This window comes from Martes martes, assembly GCF_963455335.1.
Source record: "Martes martes genome assembly, chromosome: 7".
NCBI classification, from domain to species: domain Eukaryota; kingdom Metazoa; phylum Chordata; class Mammalia; order Carnivora; family Mustelidae; genus Martes; species Martes martes.
In genome coordinates, this window is record NC_137894.1 from 39,539,924 (window position 1) to 39,559,787 (window position 19,864).

At 35.2% G+C, this 19,864-nt stretch overlaps 1 protein-coding gene across 1 annotated transcript in view; it reads right to left on the bottom strand.

Moving 5' to 3' along the window:
• ADAM10 (ADAM metallopeptidase domain 10) overlaps positions 1-19,864 on the bottom strand; it is a 132,178-nt gene that overhangs the window by 43,961 nt on the left and 68,353 nt on the right. Inside the window, exons 5-6 of the mRNA XM_080807690.1 lie at positions 16,262-16,362; positions 200-349 (exon numbers count right to left, since the gene is read on the bottom strand). Of these exons, the coding sequence (XP_080663816.1) occupies positions 200-349; positions 16,262-16,362 (251 nt within the window). The remainder of the gene's footprint in view (positions 1-199; positions 350-16,261; positions 16,363-19,864) is intronic.

The following is a 19,864-nucleotide window of genomic DNA, read 5'->3' on the forward strand; positions in this document are numbered from 1 at the left end:
TTGGAGGATTCTAAAATATCCTAACTCTTTCAGTCATCCATGCACTTATCCTATGTATTTTATAATTACTGAAAATGTGTTGTTGTTGTTGCTGTTGTTTTCAAAAAAGGGATATGCCATAACTTTAATTCTTAGAGGAAAATATAGGTGTAATGAAACAGTATGAGAACTCCTAAAATAGTAGCAAAATTACAAATACCTGGGCAATCACAGCTTCTCGTGTACCATAATATTTAAAGAACAGATGATCAGTCTGAATATAAAGCTGACAAGTATTTCTTTCGGCTGAAGTTGTACGTTTTTTCCTCAGGTGTTCTGGACTATTAACAGCATGTTCTTCTTGAGGTGTCTATAAGTCAAAAAAGAGTCATTTCTGATCATTAGTATGTTTCAGTATTATTATAAATTTATATAGCTAAGAACACATATTATGTAGAATTTCATATTTGCTTTATTGTGGAACACCATAGGTATTCCTCCACACCATTAAAAATTCTTCATAAATCTCACTTTCAGCCTCATAATATTCCACTGTATAGATGATCTTTAATTTATTCAAGCAATTCTTTCACTTTTAAACATTTTCAAAACCTACCTTTCAATATGTAATCATTTAAATATGAAGCAAGTCTTACAGTTGTTTATAATACTTCGATATCTTCTTCTATCTCCCTCTAATACCCAATCTATTACCCAGCCCTGTCAAATTGACCTCCTAATACCTAGGGAATATGCCCATTATCTCTGGTACCCACCCATCAGCCCAAGCAACCATCACTCATTACCTAGAATACTCCAATAATAGCAATGTAATCCATCCATACCCATTACTGGCCTTCACTCCATTCACCATACTGCAATCTTTTCAAAACGCAAATTTGCAAATATTACCCACCTGTGTAACAGATTTCAGTAGCTTCTTACTGCTCTAAGGATAAAGCCCTAAATCCTTTACATGTGCCACCAAATCAGCACTCAGTCTCTACTTACCTGTACAGTTTCTTTTCATTCTATCTACCACAGAAACCAATTCTTGCTCTCTGTGCTACAGCTACACAGGCCTTCTTTCCAATCCTCCAGCATCGCATCTCCTGACACAGTTTCTGCACACACTACTGCTGTCTCTCCTGACCTAGCTAACTTCTCCCTTCAGAATTAACAAAGGTCAATTCATCCATCATACCATGTCACAGAATCATGTACCCATGTCCCTTATATAGTGCAACTTTATTGTGTGGTGATTGGTTTAATTTCTGTCCCCAGCCCACCATCATTACTTCAACCACTAGAATACGAGCTCCAGAAACAAAAAAATATCTGTGTTTTCTTCTTGCTATATTGCTTTCACCTAACACACACTTGACAGGCAAACACTAGATATTCAGTTTGTATTTGTTTAAAGAATTAGCACTGCTATTGAACCCAAGCACTTCGACATTTGCTGACATCTAAGAGCTCCATTTTAAGTGAATTTTGATGACACAGTAATGAAGAATTCAAATTAAATTGGGTTTTTAAGCCACAATCCAAATTTACATTCACATTTTATACTTTCCTTCTACCTTAACAACTCCATGTTTGCCTGTTCTCTCAGTTACTGCCTTCATTTTACTTTTATTTATTTTCACTGAGTACAGCATTCTAGGATAGCAGGTACTCAGTTCCAGCACATTGCACCGTCTTCTGTTTCCAACTGTCTCCAATGAAAAATGAGCTGTCATTTCAACTCTTGCTTCTTTGAAGGTGACCAGATTTTTATTATTGGTTGCTTTTAAGAGTACGTATCTTTTGGTTTTTATACTTTTCTAATAATATGCTAGAGTGTTACTTTCATTGGAAAGTATTTGTCTAATTACACAGCTTAATGAATTTGTTGATATCTACTGTCATTTTTGGAAAACTCTCTGCCATATCTGTCCCTATTTCACTCTCACTTTTTCCCTCCTTGATATAATTGAGATATCAATTATATATATGCTAGACCTTTTTAATGAATCCCTTATCTATCTCTTTTTTATATTTTTTCTTTTTTTTTCTTTTCTTCTTTTTTATATTTTTCTATCCCTTTTCTTAGTGGTTTACTCTGTTTTCTTTTTTTTTTTTTAAGATTTTATTTAATTTGACAGAGATCACAAGTAGGCAGAGAGGCAGGCAGAGAGAGAGGAAGGGAAGCAGGCTCGCTACTGAGCAGAGAGCCCGATGCGGGACTTGATCCCAGGACGCTGGGATCCTGACCTGAGCCGAAGGCAGAGGCTTTAACCCACTGAGCCACCCAGGCGCCCCGGTTTACTCTGTTTTCTTATGATCCACCATCCAGATCTAAACCCATCAAATTCTTAATTTCTGTTGTTATACTTTTCAATTCTAGAATTTTCATCAGGCTCTTTTGTTCCTTTCCAGTTTTTTGCTGTAATTTTAAATTCTATCTTTATGTACTTGAACATACTGAAGTATGTATGTGTCCGATCATTTCATTATCTGGAAAACTTTAGGTTGTTTACATGTCTGACATCCCAGCAAGAATGCAAGCTCTCTGCGGGTGTATACTCTGCGTCATTTACTCTTGCATCACTGATGTTTGGTACACAATAGTTTTCTTCTCTTGTTCTTCCATCATGTTGTCTTGTTTGTTCAGATGCTTATTATTTGTAACTGAGAGCCAGACAACGTACATGAAAATCCACAGATACAATTTTAGGCTTCAAGTGATGATATCTTTCTCAAGACAAGATTTATTTTTTCTTCTGGCAATAATTAGGCCTGATACACTGGTAATCCTGGATCACCTTACCCTAATTAGAGATTAAGCAGCTGTGATGTAGAATTTTAATCCCTGTGATAGAAGGACGTAGGACATTTTTTGACTCACTCTTACTCCCAGGGAGTAGCCCTTCAAGATTCCAACCTAAAGCCCTTCTGAGAAGGCCGTAAGTACTATTTTTATCCTTAACCTCAAGAATCTGGAGAGTTCTACTCAGCTTCTCAGTCTCTCAGCTACCTTATCAGGAACTAGAAGATATACCTAGAGAAAATATAGCCCCAAAGGCCATGCTCACTTGTCTAGGCATTCTCATATATTTTAAGATCCAGCCCCGTAATTCTTCACAGCCTTGTTCTTTCTCCAATGCCTCCAAACAAACAAACACACAAACATGCAAATGAAGACACACATAAAAACACACACAAATATTTATATTTTAAATATTTGTATTTTGGGGTACCTGTGTGGCTCAGTTGGTTAAGTGTCTGCCTTCAGCCCAGGTCACGATCTCCGGGTCCTGGGTTTGAGCCCCATTATCTGGCTCCCTGCTCAGTGGAAAGCCTGCTTCTCCCTTTCACACTCCCCCTACTTGTGCTCCTTGTCTAGGTGTCTCTCTCTCTCTCAGTGTCAAATAAATAAATAAAATCTTAAAGGGAAAAAAAAAAAAGGAAAAAGAATACTCTATTTCTTGAAAACAATTCCTTATTAATTTTATGTATTGTGAATACTGTCTCAAAGTTTATAACTGTCTTTGCTTTAAGGTGTCTTTTACTTTTAATTTTCATACAGTGAAATATATCAAAATTTTTATAGTCAAAAGATTTTATGTCATATTCAAAGTGTTTCTCTACCCCAAAATCCAAAATATTTTTTAATATCTTTTTAAATGTTTTGCCCATGTTTTAAGTGGAGCTCATGAATTTTTTTTTAAGTGAGTTAAAATAGTTCTTTGTATATTTTGGAGAAGCTTTTTATCAGATGTACTGTTGACATTTTTGCACAGTCTCTGGTTTTCTACATTTTCTTAACTGTGTCTTTTGAGATTTTAATTTTGACAGAGTCCAACTGATAAATTTTGTAGGGTATTTTTGTATCCTAAAAAAATTGCTGCCTATGCCAAAGTTACAAAAATTTCTCTTTTTTTTCTACAAGTTTTAAGTTTTTAGCCTTAAGCATATAGATTTTTTATCTATTTTCACCTAATTTTTAAATTTTCACCTAAATTTTGTATAACGTATAGTGTACAGGTTGAGGTTTGTTTTCCCATATGGATATCCAATTCATTATGCCAGTACTTGCCAGACTGTTCTTTCTTGGGACTTTCACGAAAATCAACTGAACCTATGGCTCTCTATCCTTAGGTCAAAAGGACACCATTTTGACTATTATGCCTTAAAATCAGGCAGTATAAATCCTCTAGCTTTGTTCTCTTTTGAAAATTCTTTGGCTATTCTAGGTTCTTTACATTTCAGCCTATCAGAATCAGTTTATCAATTACTAGATAAATCCCCACTGAGATTTTGACAGGGGTTGCACTGACTAACTCTACAGAACAATTTAGGGAAAACTGACATATTGAATCTTCCAAACAATAAACACAGCATATTTCTGCATTTAGTTAGACATTTAATTTTTCTTGGAATGTTTTATAGCTTTCATATATGTCTTGTGCATATCTTATTAAATTTATTCTAAGTATTTTATATTCTTAATGATATTTTTAGAGGATTTTTTAAAATTTCATTTTCTAAATGTTCACTGATAGTGTATAAAATATAACTGATTTTTTTCATACGGACTCAGTACCTATCCTGAATCCTTGGTAAATTTACTTATTAATTTTACAGCTTTTCCTAGACTCACTAGGATTTTTCTAAGCATACTCTCAATGTTACCTACAAACAAATGCAGTTTATTTCCTTTACAATCTATATGCCTTTGATTTCTTTTTCTTGCCTGATTATGCTATGACCATGATGTGTTACCTTCTTTTATATCTTTTATATATTGTTGAGTCTGACTTGTTAATATTTTAAGAAATTTTGCATATGGGGCACCTAGATGGCTCAGTGGGTTAAGCCTCTGCCTTCAGCTCAGGTCATGATCTCAGGGTCCTGGGATTGAGCAGAGAAACTACTCTCTCCCTTTGCTTGCCTCTCTGCCCACTTGTGATCTCTATCTGTCAAATAAATAAATAAAATCTTAAAACAAAGAAAGAAAAAGAAATTTTGCATATATATTTATAAGGTGTATTGGCTTGTAGTTTAGTTTTCCTGTAATGTCTCTGTCTGGTGTGCTTATCAGCATAATGCTGCCCTGCCCTGACAGAATGTGTTAAGAAGTTTTCCCTTCTCCTTTATTTTCTTAAGGGCTTTGTGTAAGATTGGTATTTTTTTTCTTTCTTAAATGCTTAGACTTCTATGGTGAAATGATATCTGGGCTTGAACATTCCTTTTTTTTTTTTTTTTTGGCTTGAACATTCCTTAATGGAAAATTATTAAGTATCAATCTAATATCATCATACATACACCTACTATTCTATGTCACCTTGTTTTTCTTAATTTGTATCTGTAAAGGAATTTGCCGATTAAACTGGCTATTAAATTTATTGGCTCAATGTGCTCAAAATTTAAACTATTAATGTATGTAGTAATATCCCCTTTCATTCCTGATACTGTTAATTTCTGTTTTCTCTTTATTTCTTGATCAGACTAGCTAGAAGTTCATCAATTAATCTTTTCTACTGATTTCCTCTGGTTTTTGTATCATTGATACCCCTCTTATTACTTGATTCCTTCTATTTAATAACTCAGAGGTTAATTTGTACTTCCTGGTCTAGCTTTTTAAGGTGGAAGCTTATGTGACTGATTTCTAGATATTTCTTCTTTTCTAATATGATCATTTAAAACTTCACATTCTTGGGGCGCCTGGGTGGTTCAGTGGGTTAAAGCCTCTGCCTTTGGCTCAGGTCGTGATCCCAGGGTCCTGGGATCGAGCCCTGCATTGGGTTCTCTGCTTGGCAGAGAGCCTGCTTCCCCCCACCCTCTCTCTGCCTGCCTCTCTGCCTACTTGTAATCTCTGTCAAATACATAAATAATATCTTAAAAAAAAAAAAAACTTCACATTCTTTGTTATTAGCAAATGCTTCCTGTGCACTCTTCACTTCTTTGCATAGATATGAATTTCCATCTGGTATCCCTTTCCTAATCAAAGAACATCTTTTAAATTTTTTTGCATTAAATTTTCTTTCAGTGGTTATTCAGCTTCAGCTGAATCTAACAAATTTTATTATTTCGTGTTTTTGTTACTCACTTCAAAATAGTTCCCAACTGCATTATTTGATGTGACTTAATATCTAAAAATTACAGAATTTTCCTCATTTTTTGTTACTGATTTCTAATTTAATTTCCTTAAGACCCAAGAACTTATTCCATAAAATTTCAATCCTTTTAAACGTATTAAGATTTCTTTTATAGGCTAGCATATGTTAGCAAATATTCATTTATACTTCAAAAGAATGTATATCTGCTACTTTTGAGTAGAGAGTTCTATAAATGTCAATTAGGTCAGTTTGGTTCAGAGTAGTATTCAAGTTTCCTATATTCTAACTGGTTTTCTATTTGCTCTATCAACATATCAATCAACTTCTCTAATCAGAAGTAAATGTACCTCCAACTATAATTTGTAGATTTTTCCAGTTCTCCTTTCAGTTTCGTCAGGTTTGCCTAATGTATTTCATAACTCTATTACTAACTACATTATTAACTAACATTTAGGATTATTTCTCCATGATAAAGTAAAATGTCCCTCCTTGTCCACAGTAATATTCTGTGAGCTGATATACATTCTTTGATACTAACATGGTCACTTTAACATTCTTATGACTGGTGTTTGTATGATACATGCTTTATCATCCTTTCAAACTATCTGTGTCTTTACATTTAAACTGCATTTCTCTCAGCAAAGAAATTGAAGCAGTAATCAAAAAGCTCACAACAAATAAGAGTCCAGGACCGGACGGCTTCCCAGAGAAATTCTAACAAACATTTAAAGAAGAATTAATATCTATTCTTCTGAAGCTGTTTGAAAACAGAGAAGTGGAAGGAAAACATTCAAACTCTATGAGATCAGCATTACCTCATACCTTTTGATCCCAAAACCAGACAAAGACCCACCAAAAAGGAGGATAACAGATTAACATCCCTGATGAACATGGATGCAAAAATTCTCACCAAGATACTAGCCAGTAGGATCCAACAGTACATTAAAAAGATTATTCACCACAACCAAGTGGGATTTATTCCTGGGCTTCAAGGGTGGTTCAACACCCTTAGTGTATCAATGTGATACACTAAATAATAAAAGAAAAGAAAGAAAAGAAAAGACAAGAACTGTATGATCTTCTCAATAGATGCAGGAAAAGCATATGACAAAGTACAGCATCCTTTCTTGGTTAAAACTCTTCACAGTGTAGGGATAGAGGGAACATACTTCTATACCATAAAAGCCATATACAAAAAACCAACAGTGAATATCATTCTCAATGGAGAAAAACTTAGAGTTTTCCCCTTGCGGTCAGGAACACAGCAGGGATGTCCAATATCACCACTGCTGTTCAACATAGTACTAGAAGTCCTAGTCTTAGCAATCGGACAACAAAAGAAATAAAAGGCATTCAAATCAGCAAAGAAGTCAAACTCTCACTTTTTGCATAAGACATGATACTCCCGGGGCGCCTGGGTGGCTCAGTTGGTTAAGCAACTGCCTTCAGCTCAGGTCATGATCCTGGAGTCCTGGGATCAAGTCCCACATCGGGCCCTCTGCTCATCAGGGAGCCGACTTCTCCCTCTGCCCCTCACCCTTTCATGCTCTCTCTCTCTCTCTCAAATAAATAAAATCTTTAAAAAAAACAAAAACAAAACAAAACAAAAAGACATGATACTCCCTGTGGGAAACACAAAAGTCTGCACCCCAAAACTGCTAAAACTCATACAGGAATTCAGCAAAGTGGCAGGAAATAAAATCAATGCACAGAAACCAGTTGCATTTCTATACACCAGCAACAAGACAAAAGAAAGAGAAATTAAGGAGTCATTTCATTTTACAATTACACCCCAAACCATTAAGACACCTATGAATAAACCTCACCAAAGAGGCAAAGGATCTGTACTCAGAAAACTATAGAACACTCTTGAAAGAAACTGAGGAAGACACAAAGAAATGGAAAAACGTTCCACACTCACAGATTGGAAGAAGAAACATTGTTAAAATGTCTATGCTACCCTAGGGTAATCTATACATTCAATGCAATCCCTATCAAAATACCACCAACTTGGGGGGCTGGGTGGCTCAGTCATTTAAGCATCTGACTTTGGCTTAGGTCATGATCCCAGGGTCCTCGGATAGAGCCCCACCTTGGGCTCCCTGCTTAGCAGGGAGTGTGCTTCTCCCTCTTCCTCTGCTGCTCCTCCTGCTTGGGCTCTCTCGTTTGCACTCCCTCTCTCAAATAAATAAAACCTTAAAAAAAAATACCATCAGCTTTTTTCACAGAGCTACAACAAATAATCCTAAAATTCGTATGGCACCAGAAAAGACCCCGAATAGTCAAAGGAATATTAAAAAAGAAAATCAAAGCTGGTGGCATCACAATCTGGACTTCAAGCTCTACTACAAAGCTATAATCATCAAGATAGTATGCTACTGGCAAAAAAAAACCAGATATACAGATCAATGGAATAGAAGAGAGAACTCAGAAATGGACCCTCAACTCTATCATCAATTAATCTTCACAGGAAAGAATATCCAATGGAAAATGGTTCCTTAACAAATGGTGTTGGGAAAATTGGACAGCCTGATGCAGAAGAATGAAACTGAACCATTTCCTTACACCATACACAAAAATAGACTCAAAATGGATGAAGACCTTAATATGAGACAAGAATCCATTAAAATTCTAGAGGATAACATAGGCAGCAACCTCTGTGACCTCGGCCACAGCCACTTCTTGCTAGACACATCTCCAAAGGCAAGGGAAACAAAGGCAAAAATGAACTGGGACTTCATCAAGATAAAAACTTTTGCACAGCAAAGGAAACAGGTAACAAAGCAAAAAGACAACCCACAGAATGGGACAGGGTATTTGCAAATGCCTTATCAGATAAAGGGCTAGTATCTAAAATCTACAAAAAACTTATCAAACTTAACACCCAAAGAACAAATAATCCAATCAAGAAATGGGCAGAAGACAAGAACAGACATTTCTCCAAAATAGACATACAAATGGCCAACAGACACATGAATAAATGCTCAATATCACTCGACATCAGGTAAATACAAATAGAAACCACAATGAGATAGCACCTCACACCAGTCAGAATGACTAAAATTAACAAGTCAGGAAATGACAGATGTTGATGAGAATACAGAGAAAGGGGAATCCTTTTACACTGTTAGTGGGAATACAAGCTGGTACAGTCACTCTGGAAAACAGTATGAAGGTTCCTCAAAAAGTTGAAAAGAGAGCTACCCTACAACCCAGCAACTGCACTACTGGGTATTTATTTACCCCAAAGATACACATGTAGTGATCCTAAGGAGCACCTCAATGTTTATAGCAGCAATGTCCACAATAGCCAAACTACAGAAAGAGTCCTGATGTCCAATGACAGATGAATGGATAAAGACAATGTGGTATGTATAAATACACACACACACACACACACACACACACACAGAATGGAATACTACTCAGCCATCAAAAAAATGAAATCTTGGGGCGCCTGGGTGGCTCAGTGGGTTAAAAGCCTCTGCCTTTGGCTTGGGTCGTGATCCCAGGGTCCTGGGATTGAGCCCCACATCAGGGTCTCTGCTCAGTGGGGAGCCTACTTCCCCCTCTCTCTCTCTTCCTGCCTCTCTGCCTACTTGTGGTCTCTGTCAAATAAATAAATAAAATCTTAAAAAAATGAAATCTTAAAAAAATAAAAAAATAAAAACAAAAAAAAATGAAATCTTGCCATTTGCAACAAGTCAATCAGAGAAAGAAAATTATCATATGATCTCACACATATGTGGAATTTAAAAACCAAAACAGAGGACCATAGGGGAAGAGAGGATGAAATCAGAGAGTGTGATTAACCAGAAGAGACTTTAAATCATAGGAAACAAACTGAGGGTTGTTGGAGGGGAGGAGTGGGGGAATGGGGTAACTGGGTGATGGACATTAAGGAGGGCACATGATGTAATGACACTGGTATAAGACTGATGAATCACTGACCTCTACCTCTAAAATTAATAATACATTATATGTTAATTCACTGACTTAAATTTTTAAAAAATTATTTTTATCTATATTTCTTTTAGACAGATTTGGTCTTATTTTAATCACTCTTACCATCCCAGCTTTTTAAGTCCATGTGGATAGTCCATTTACATATAATATAATCATAAGCATGGTAAGATTTACACTTACCATCTTAGTATTTATTTTCTATTTGTCCTATATGTTCTTTGTTCCTCCCTCCCCACAACCTTATTTTGGATTAACCGAGTATTTTTTTTTTAATTTTTTTTAATTTATTTATTTGTTAGAGAGAGAGAGAGAGCGAGCGAGCACAGGCAGACAGAGTGGCAGGCAGAGGCAGAGGGAGAAGCAGGCTCCCCGCCGAGCAAGGAGCCCGATGTGGGACTTGATCCCAGGACGCCGAGATCATGACCTGAGCCGAAGGCAGCTGCTCAACCAACTGAGCCACCCAGGCGTCCCAGGATTAACCGAGTATTTTAAACTCCAGTTGATTCCTAAACAACCCAGGGATTAGGGATGCCAAACTCTCACACAGTTGAAAATCTGCATATTAACTTCTGACTCCCCAAAAACTTAAATATTAATAGTCTGACTAGAAGCCTTACTGATAAAGTAGCTATTCAGTTAACATATTTTGCATACCATATATATTATATATTTTACTCATATGTAAACTAGTAAGAGAAAATACATTTCTAGTGTTGTAATTTATGTTGTACAGTATTTACTGAAAAAAAAAATCCACATATAAGTGGACCTGCTGTGCAGTTCAAATCCATGTTTTCAAGGGTCAGCTGCACATTTGATTTCCTTTATTGACCTGTTAACTCTATCTCCTTTATTTTCTTTCAGTGGTAACTCCAGGGCAGGGGACATTACTGTAAACATCATCTTAAAAGGACCCACAGTAGGGGCATCTGGGTGGCTCAGTTGGTCAGGCGGCTGCCTTCGGCTCAGGTCGTGATTCTGGGGTCCTGGGATCAAGCCCCGCGTCAGGCTCCCTGCTTAGTGGAGAGCCTGCTTCTCTCTCTCCCTCTGCCTGCCGCTCTGCTTACTTGTGCTCTCTCTCTATCTCTCTGTCAAATAAATAAATAAAATCTTTTTTTTTTAAAAAATTATTAAAAAAGAAAAGGACCCACAGTAAATACTTAGACTTTGGGGCCACGCTGTCTCTGATACAACTACTCAACTCTATCGACGTAGTGCAAAGGCAGTCACAGACATGCACCTAACAATGACTGTGGTTGTGTTCCAATAAAACTTTATTTACAAAAGCAAGCAGGTGGTCCATAGGGTGTAGTAGGTTGCTGAGCTCTGCACTAAAGTTTCCAATATCCAACTTTTAAACAGCAGAATCTACCTCCCAAAATTACACCACTTTCTGTATAGTGTAAGAAACAACAATATACTTCCACTTTTCCTCCTATCTTTTGTGCCATTATCATGAATTTTGATTCTTCGTATATTATAAACACATTTTACATTGTTACTATTTTAATTATCTCTTAAAGAAAATATTTAAATGATAAAGATGTCCTTTGTATCCTACTTATGTATTTAACATCTTTTTCAAGATTTATTTTTGAAAGAGAGAGAGGGCACACATGTGCAGGGGAAAGGAGAGAGTGACAAGCAGACTCCACACAGAGCAGAGGTGGATGCAGGGCTTGATTCCACAACCTTGAAATCCCCACCTGAGCCAAAACTAAGAGTCAAAGGCTTAACTGACAGCACCACCCAGGTGCCCCTATGTATTTTCTACTTTATGCTCTTCACTTCTTTGTATAAATCTGCATTTCCATTTGGTATCCTTTTTCTACCTGAAAAACATCCTTTAACATTTCTTGCAATGTAAATCTAGAGGCAAATTCTCCCAGCTTTACCTAAAAAAGATCTTCAATTTGCTCTCATTTTTTAACATTATTGTCACAGAACAAAGAATCCTAGTTTATGACAGTTTTTCTTTCAACACTTTAAAGATGTCATTCCATGTATGTCTTCAGTTTGCAATGTGTGATGGGCAGGCAGCAGTTACTCTAATATTTGTTCCTTATATGTAAACGTATCTTCTTTTCTATGGCTGTTTTTTTTTTTTTTTAAGGATTTTATTTTTAAGTAATCTCTACCCCCAGTGTGGGGGCCTGAACTCACAACCCAGAAATCAAGAGTCACATGCTCCACTGACTGAGCCAGCCTGGCACCCCTCTCATTTCTAGCAATTTCCAGTAATTTGATTTCAATGGGTCCTGGTATGATTTTGTATTTATCCTGCCTGAGTTTCACTGAGCTTCTTAGGGTTTTTCCCATTTCTTAAAATTCTGGAAACATTAATTTTTCAAATCTTATTTCTACATTCCCTCCTCCTTGTACTCCCAATTATTTTCTCTCTGTGCTAAGATTTGGGTTATTTCTACTGTTTTATTGTCCTTTATTCATGTTTTCTTATGTTAGCTTCTGCAATAACTAATTTGCTCTTAAGCCCATCCATTAAATTTTTCAATTCAGAAAATGTACTTTCCACAGTTCTGTAAGTTACATTTGGTTCTTTATTATAATTTCTAATTCTCTGTTTTCATGTTCTTCGATAATTCTTTGAACACATTAATAATAGTTGCTTTAATGTCCTTGTGTGCTAATGCCTGTAATTTCTGGTTCTGTTTCCACCTGGTGTTTTTTTCTTCTGACTACAGATCACATTTTTCATCTTTCTGTCATCTAGTAATGTTTTTGAATGTTTTCTGAATGTTTTTTGAATGCTTCAATTGTAGAGTATCTCCATTCTGTGTCCTCCTTTAACAAATATTATTGAGCTTTATTATTCTGATAGGAAGCTAATTTACCTGAGAATCACTTTGATCTTTATTAAGCTTGATTTTTCAGATTAATAAAGGCAGGTTTGAAGTAGTCTTTACTCTAGCGTGAGGTCACCCTACTCCTAGCATGACTTGGGATTCCTATTAAGTGTAATTTCTTATAGTTGTTCAATTTATAGATTCTCCAATAGTCTGTCCCTCTCCTGTGCATGCACAGGTTAGTTTTCAGCTAAGACTCTGGGCAACTCCTGTCCAGATATCTGGAGCTTTTCCCAGTACAGCCCTCTCTTCTCAGGCACTCTGTCCTGAGTCCAGATACCTCAGCCTTCCTAAACTTTGACCTGTCTCTTCAACTCAAGAGAATTGCTATGCACTTCTCATCCTTCTTGAGATCTCCTTTCCCAGTGCCATACCTAAAATTTTGCCTCCAGCCAAAAAAGTCAGGGAAATCACAGAGACTTCTCCCCTCTCAGGGATCTCAGTCCTTCCCTGCTTCCCTTCCCTACATTCAAACAATCTCTGAAAATAATTTTCAAATATTTCATTCGGTTTAGTCTTCATATATTCATAGGAGTTCTAGCTGGATATCAATTACTCCATCATGGCTAGAAGGAAAATCTCCACTTACTTTTTCCACTAAGTATTTCACCTTTTTCATTTTAGATGTTTAATACTCTAATAAACCAGGAATTTTGTTTTGTTTTAAATATGATGTAAGATGGAGACCTAAGTTCATTTTTTTTTTTCCAAATGGACACTTTTTTTCTGGCTCTGCTTACTCAATGATCTCTACTTTTCCTCACTGATTTGACCTTCTACCTTTACTACATAACAAAGTTTCACACATGTATCAGTCTCCTTCTGAGAGCTCAATTTTATTCCTCTGGTCAACTTGTTCATCTTATGCTAATATCATTCTTTTTCATCTTATGCTAATATCATACTTTTTATAATAAGTCTTAATATCTTCCAGAGTAAATCCCTCTTTCCTGCTCACCACCTTTAGGGTGGGCCCTACTTCTTATTAGCCTTTACTTTTCTCTGTAACATTTTCAACACATCATTGTGCTGTGAATAACCCTGCTGTAATTTATACTGGAATTGCAGTGAACCTACAAATCAATATGGAGTTATGGACATTGGGGAGGGTATGTGCTACGGTGAGTGCTGTGAAGTGTGTAAACCTGGTGATTCACAGGTTTTGAAACCCTGGGGTTAATAATACATTATATGTCTATTTAAAAAAAAATACATTATATGTTTATTTAAAAAGGGGGGGGTGCCTGGGTGGTTCAGTGGGTTAAGCCTCTGCCTTCAGCTCGGGTCACGATCTCAGGGTCCTGGGATCGAGCCCCACGTCGGGCTCTCTGTCCGGCGGGGAGCCTGCTTCCCCTCTCTCTCTGCCTGCCTCTCTGCCTACCTGTGATCTCTGTCTGCCAAATAAATAAATAAAATCTTTTTAAAAAATGAACTAGTAAATATTGCAGTAAAAAAAAATCAATATGGGGAAAATTGATGTTTTTATGATATTAGGTATTATTTTCCACAACGATGATATATCTCTCCATTTATTTAAATCAATCTTCTTTAACTTTTCTTCCAAAGTTTTATAATTTTCCTTATATAGGTCTTATAATTCCTTGTTACACTGATTATTCAATACATGGCAGTCTTTTACTATTATTAAATGATGTCCTCTTTTTCTAGTAGTCTGCTGATATAAAGAAATGCAGCCTACTTTTGCATATGAATGTTATATCTAGCCACTGCTAAACTCTGTTATATTTAGTATTCTGTAGTCTTGTCCTCTTTATCCACATTACCAATACCTTAGTACAAGCCACGAGCTCAACTGAGTAACTGAAAAACTTCTAATTCTTTTTCCAGTCTCTAGTTTTGTACCCCACCCTGGAGTTAAAAATTCTTTCCTGGTCTTGTTTTCTCTCTGACCTTTCTATATACTGTTCCTCCTATCATCCTGTCTCTTCATGGCCAACATAACTTCTGCTTATTCTTTTACTTTCTGATTTGTGTCCTCAAATACTTCCTAGGCTAGATTAACTACTTCTCTTATGTGTACAGTATCAATGCTTAATCCTCTTCTATCTCTTACCACTCTCAATTGTTTCTCTGTGTTGCTAATTAAACTACAGTCGACTCTTGAACAAACCTGTCATGGGTTTGAACTGTGTGAGCCCACTAGTATGTGATTTTTTTCCACACATAAACTACCATACTCTAAATGTATTTTCTCTTCCTTATAATTTTCTTAATAACATTTTTTTGTCTAGCTTATGTTATTATAAGAATACAGTATTAAATACATATAACATAAAAAATATGTTAATTAAATATTCATGTTATCAAGTAAGGTATCCAGTCAATAGGAGGCTATCAGTAGTTAAGTTTTTGGGGAGTCAAAAGTTATATGCAGATTTTCAACTGCACAAGGGTCAGCAACCCCCCAACCACCATGTTTTTCAAGGGTCAAGTTACTAACTTTTTGAGAACAAGCTTTCATGTTCATCTCCACATACTCCCAGAACCTACCAGTCTCTGACATAAGGCAGAAGACTGATACATAATTATTCAAGAAGTGCAAGAATAAAATCTCGCTTGTACTTGAAAAAGCCACCTGAAATAGAATTGTTTGTTCCATTTTACAGATCAAGAAACACACATATCTGCATTTGTGACTCAAGAAACTCAAGCAACATTACTCCATCTTACTACTTTTTTCAGAAAAGACGTCAAAATACATAATAAATGTTTTACCATAAAAATATTTTTTTTTCATTTTAAATGTGTTTTTTGAATTAACTATTTCTAAAAGGTCAGAAAAAGAGTAAAAAAAAACAATAGACAAATGGTGAAAAAATGTAATATATCAAAAGCAGAGTTGGAGCTCCACGCTGGGCATAGAGATTACTTTAAAAATCAACTAATTTGGCAAATAAACAAATATATATAAGTCTGAAAAGCCTTGTATTTTTATTATAGTGCCTAAACATCTCAGTTTGCTCAGGCCAGCAAACCAGGATAATTTGGTTGCTCTAATTTTCATACTAATACAAATACATTTATACAAAATATGTGTTCGGACTAAATTTTTCATAACTTGACAACAAAATATGTAAGACAGAGTATATTCTGGACATGTAACTTAATGTTTTTTGAGTCACATAGATTTGCATTCCAATCTCAGCATCATGCCTTATTACAGGCAAGTTACCTGACCTTTTGAACATTAAAAAATATAAGTATTTCCCCACAGAGGTATCAATCTTTCAGAACACACACCTTTCTAGAACACACATTTTTAATGCAGGAACACATACCCAAGTTCATTTCCATTTCTTAAATGTAAGCTAGCATTAAAATCCTTACCTGTGTTACTTCCTCTACACCAGTCATCTGGTACTTCCTCATCCTTTCAAATACTGAATGATCTGCACAGCCCCCCTGTGGACCATATTTATGGGGATAGTCTAAAATACAAAGAAGTAATGACATTACTATCACAGGTTTAGAGATTACTATCTTATAAATGAAAAGCTAACTCTGACAATTAATGAAAGCCACGGATACTTATTGAGCATCCTCATTTTAAAAGCTGGCAAGTTCGTAAGTTCTCCTCAATAAAATATCACTGGTCTCTAGACTTTTGTCTAGATGATTTGTGAATTCTAAGAAAGACAATAAGCATTCTTCATTCTAAGTTTAACTTTCCCAACCTTTCCTGCTTCAGATATATAAAGTGTGTTAATACTGCAATTTACTTCATTTCATAATTTATAACTTTCCCTCCAAACACATTAATTTTCCTATGCTGCAAATGTACACCTCAAGCTGAACTACAGTTAGACTAATATAATATTCTATATGGCTTGAATCCCTTCAATGAATACCAACTGGCCTCAAGGAAAAGTGACCTAGAAACATGCTTCATGGCTCAGTAAAAGCAGAGTGAGTTTAAATTTCTTCGAAGTGTACTTCAAGTGAGTGCTTTATAAGCCAGTAACTATTTTATCATTTGTTTTCCCTTAATAATTATAAAGTGATTAATTCATCCTTAACTGAATTCATTCTATTTCTAGATACCTGTTCCATTTTAGCTTAGTCATTTAAAACCTTATTCCACTCTCTCAAATTTCACATACTTCTCCCTTGCTAGGGTTCTCCTTATTCATGAACCTATTTTATAATTTAATCAAGTTACCATAATTAAGAAAACTGTCAAGATAAAATACCAAGACACGAGTGAAAGGAGAAGCACTGAAAAATCCTTAAGTAGCTTAAGATATAGTACAAAAAATTATAAATACTGTATGCAGTTTCTAAAGAAAATCTAGAACCTAAAGTGGATACTAGTGACCTATTTCTTTGAATGCTAATTAAATAATACAACACAAATTTAATCTAGCAGTTAAGAGGCAGGAGTTATACATTTACTGATATTAACAGTTATACATTTACTGATTTTATACATTTACTGATATTAACAGTTCTAACTTAAACTTTAGTTTTTTATCAAAGGAGTTATACATTTACTGATATTAACAGTTACACATTTACTGATTTTATACATTTACTGATATTAACAGTTTTAACTTAAACTTTAGTTTTTTATCAAAGGTCAAGACTCCAAAAACTGTAAAATTCCAATCAATGAACGTGAAATAATAGATTTAAAATGTTAAAACTTTGTAACTCCACATGTATGAAGTGATTTAGGTAAGGATCATTAATGGGTACTAAAACCATTAGGTGAAAGATAAGAGGTAACAGGATTTTCATAGTCTCTGGAAGTATCACCCCACAGATTATTTAATAATTATAAAGGAAAATGGTACCTGCACACTAAAGATATAGTTCTTTATAATTCTCACTTCATTTACCAAATGACCAAGCTAAGCACAACCAGTAGTAGAAAGATATGTACCTCTTGATGTAATGTGATAAGGAATGCCCAGCTTTCCCTATACAATATTCTTGACCAAATATGTTCACGAATAAACAATCAAGACACAATAAAATGCAGAATATCCTATAAGTCACTGATCTAGACAAGTAAAAAATGGCAATGTCATTTAAAGGAAAAAAAAAAACAGAAAAAGTTGGTAACTAAGGGTAGGGGAGCCTGGTAATTAAGGCACTAAAAGAGACGTAATAAACAAATGCAAAAAAGGTATTCTTAGGACTACTGGAGAAATTTTATTATAGACTGGATAGTAAAAGGTATTACTGAATTAATTTCTTTAGGGGTGAACACTACCATAGCTATTTATGAAAATGTACATATTCTTAAGGAGTGTGAGTTTTAGGGGATGTGTTTAGCAATGAAGTTTCATGATGTCTACAACCTATTTTCAAATAGTTCCCCAAAAAGTGTATGAGGGGTGCAAAAAAAAATTTTTTTAATGACAGATCTAGGAGGATATATGTTTCTGCATAGTTCTTTCAACTTTTTTTAAGTTTAACATTTTTCAAAATAAAATTAGGACTAAAAGACTGCAACGTTGGTAGAACAAATTATTTCAAAGTGGCACTGAAGTACCAAATGAGACAAAACCTAATATGTGTATTATTATAGCATTTCAAAGGTTGACTTTGGGAAAGTAAAAACGTAACACCATTCAAAATGTATCCAAAAAGAATCTGCCACAAAGGCTGAAAAGTTTTCCAATGTAATATGCCCAGATTTTCAATTCTCATCTTTTAGAAGATTTGGGGTTATAATCACCACAGTATCTTCCTCTGATTATACAATTTTAACCTGAAAACATCCCAATGAGCCTTGCCCAGATTCTTAATGGACTCTAACTTGCCTGAACCACCAGGTGAAGAAGCTCCTCCATGCCAAGAACACTCATTTTAATAAACAAAGAAAAAAATATAGAGTCCTATTCATAGGCATGTTTATACACATACTTAAGTACCTTTTTCAGTTAACAGAATTTAGTATCTCTTGGAATTTTGCTACTTATTTTAATTGTTATTATAAAGCCATGTTCATAGTTTGGTATCATTTATACATCCATAACTTTGTTCTATTTTATTTTACCCCCATACTAGGATAGTCCAGACTCCAGTAACTAGGAACATGGACTGAGTCTTTGGCTTGTTTTCCCTTAACTCAAGGCTAAGAAAATGGCTTATCTATTTAAGATAACAATGTTTATGAGGAGGAATCCTTCTGCTGACCCTGGCAACAACTAGGCAGACAAGTAAAAAATGTACTCAGAGTTACTGATACACAAAATATTTTGCCATATAACAACCGATGAAACTGATTTATGTATTTTCCAAAAGATTAGTTTCTGTTCCAATGTGATACGCAACTAACTTACAATTCAATTAGTATGTTATAATCTTATTTTTCCACTAACAGGTGAGTTTGTGGTACCTTAATTTAGATTAAGTCTGTATTTAAGATAATAAGAATCTATTTTACCACTTACCTTAGGCTAATTTAAGTTCAATGAAAAATGCATATTTACCATTTGATGAAATTCTTATAGTTGAATTAGACATCTCCCAGTATACACACACAAAAAAGCTACTTTGACACCTGAAACTAATATAATGCTGTATGTTAACTATATGGGAATTAAAATTAAAACTTTAAAAAAAATTTATTTTATTTTTCTGATTTTATCGTGACATTTCTTAAAACCATCTTAATAACCCCAAGCCCAAATTGCTATCTCTCACAAAGAGACATTAGCATAGACACACAAGCATGGACACCCGATGACACCACTCCCAAATAAAAAACTATTTTACTTCTTAGCCTTTCAAAAGACAAGCCCTGTAATTAAATTATTACAATCAATTTTCAGATAACTTTCCATAAAAGTCTACCATACCTAGTCTCGCCATCCCACGCGCCTCACCACTACCAAAAAGAAAAGAAGAAAGGAAAGGAAGAAAAGACAGAACGAAAGAAAGAAATACGGGGGCAGAGGGAATAATTTGTTTACCAAAATA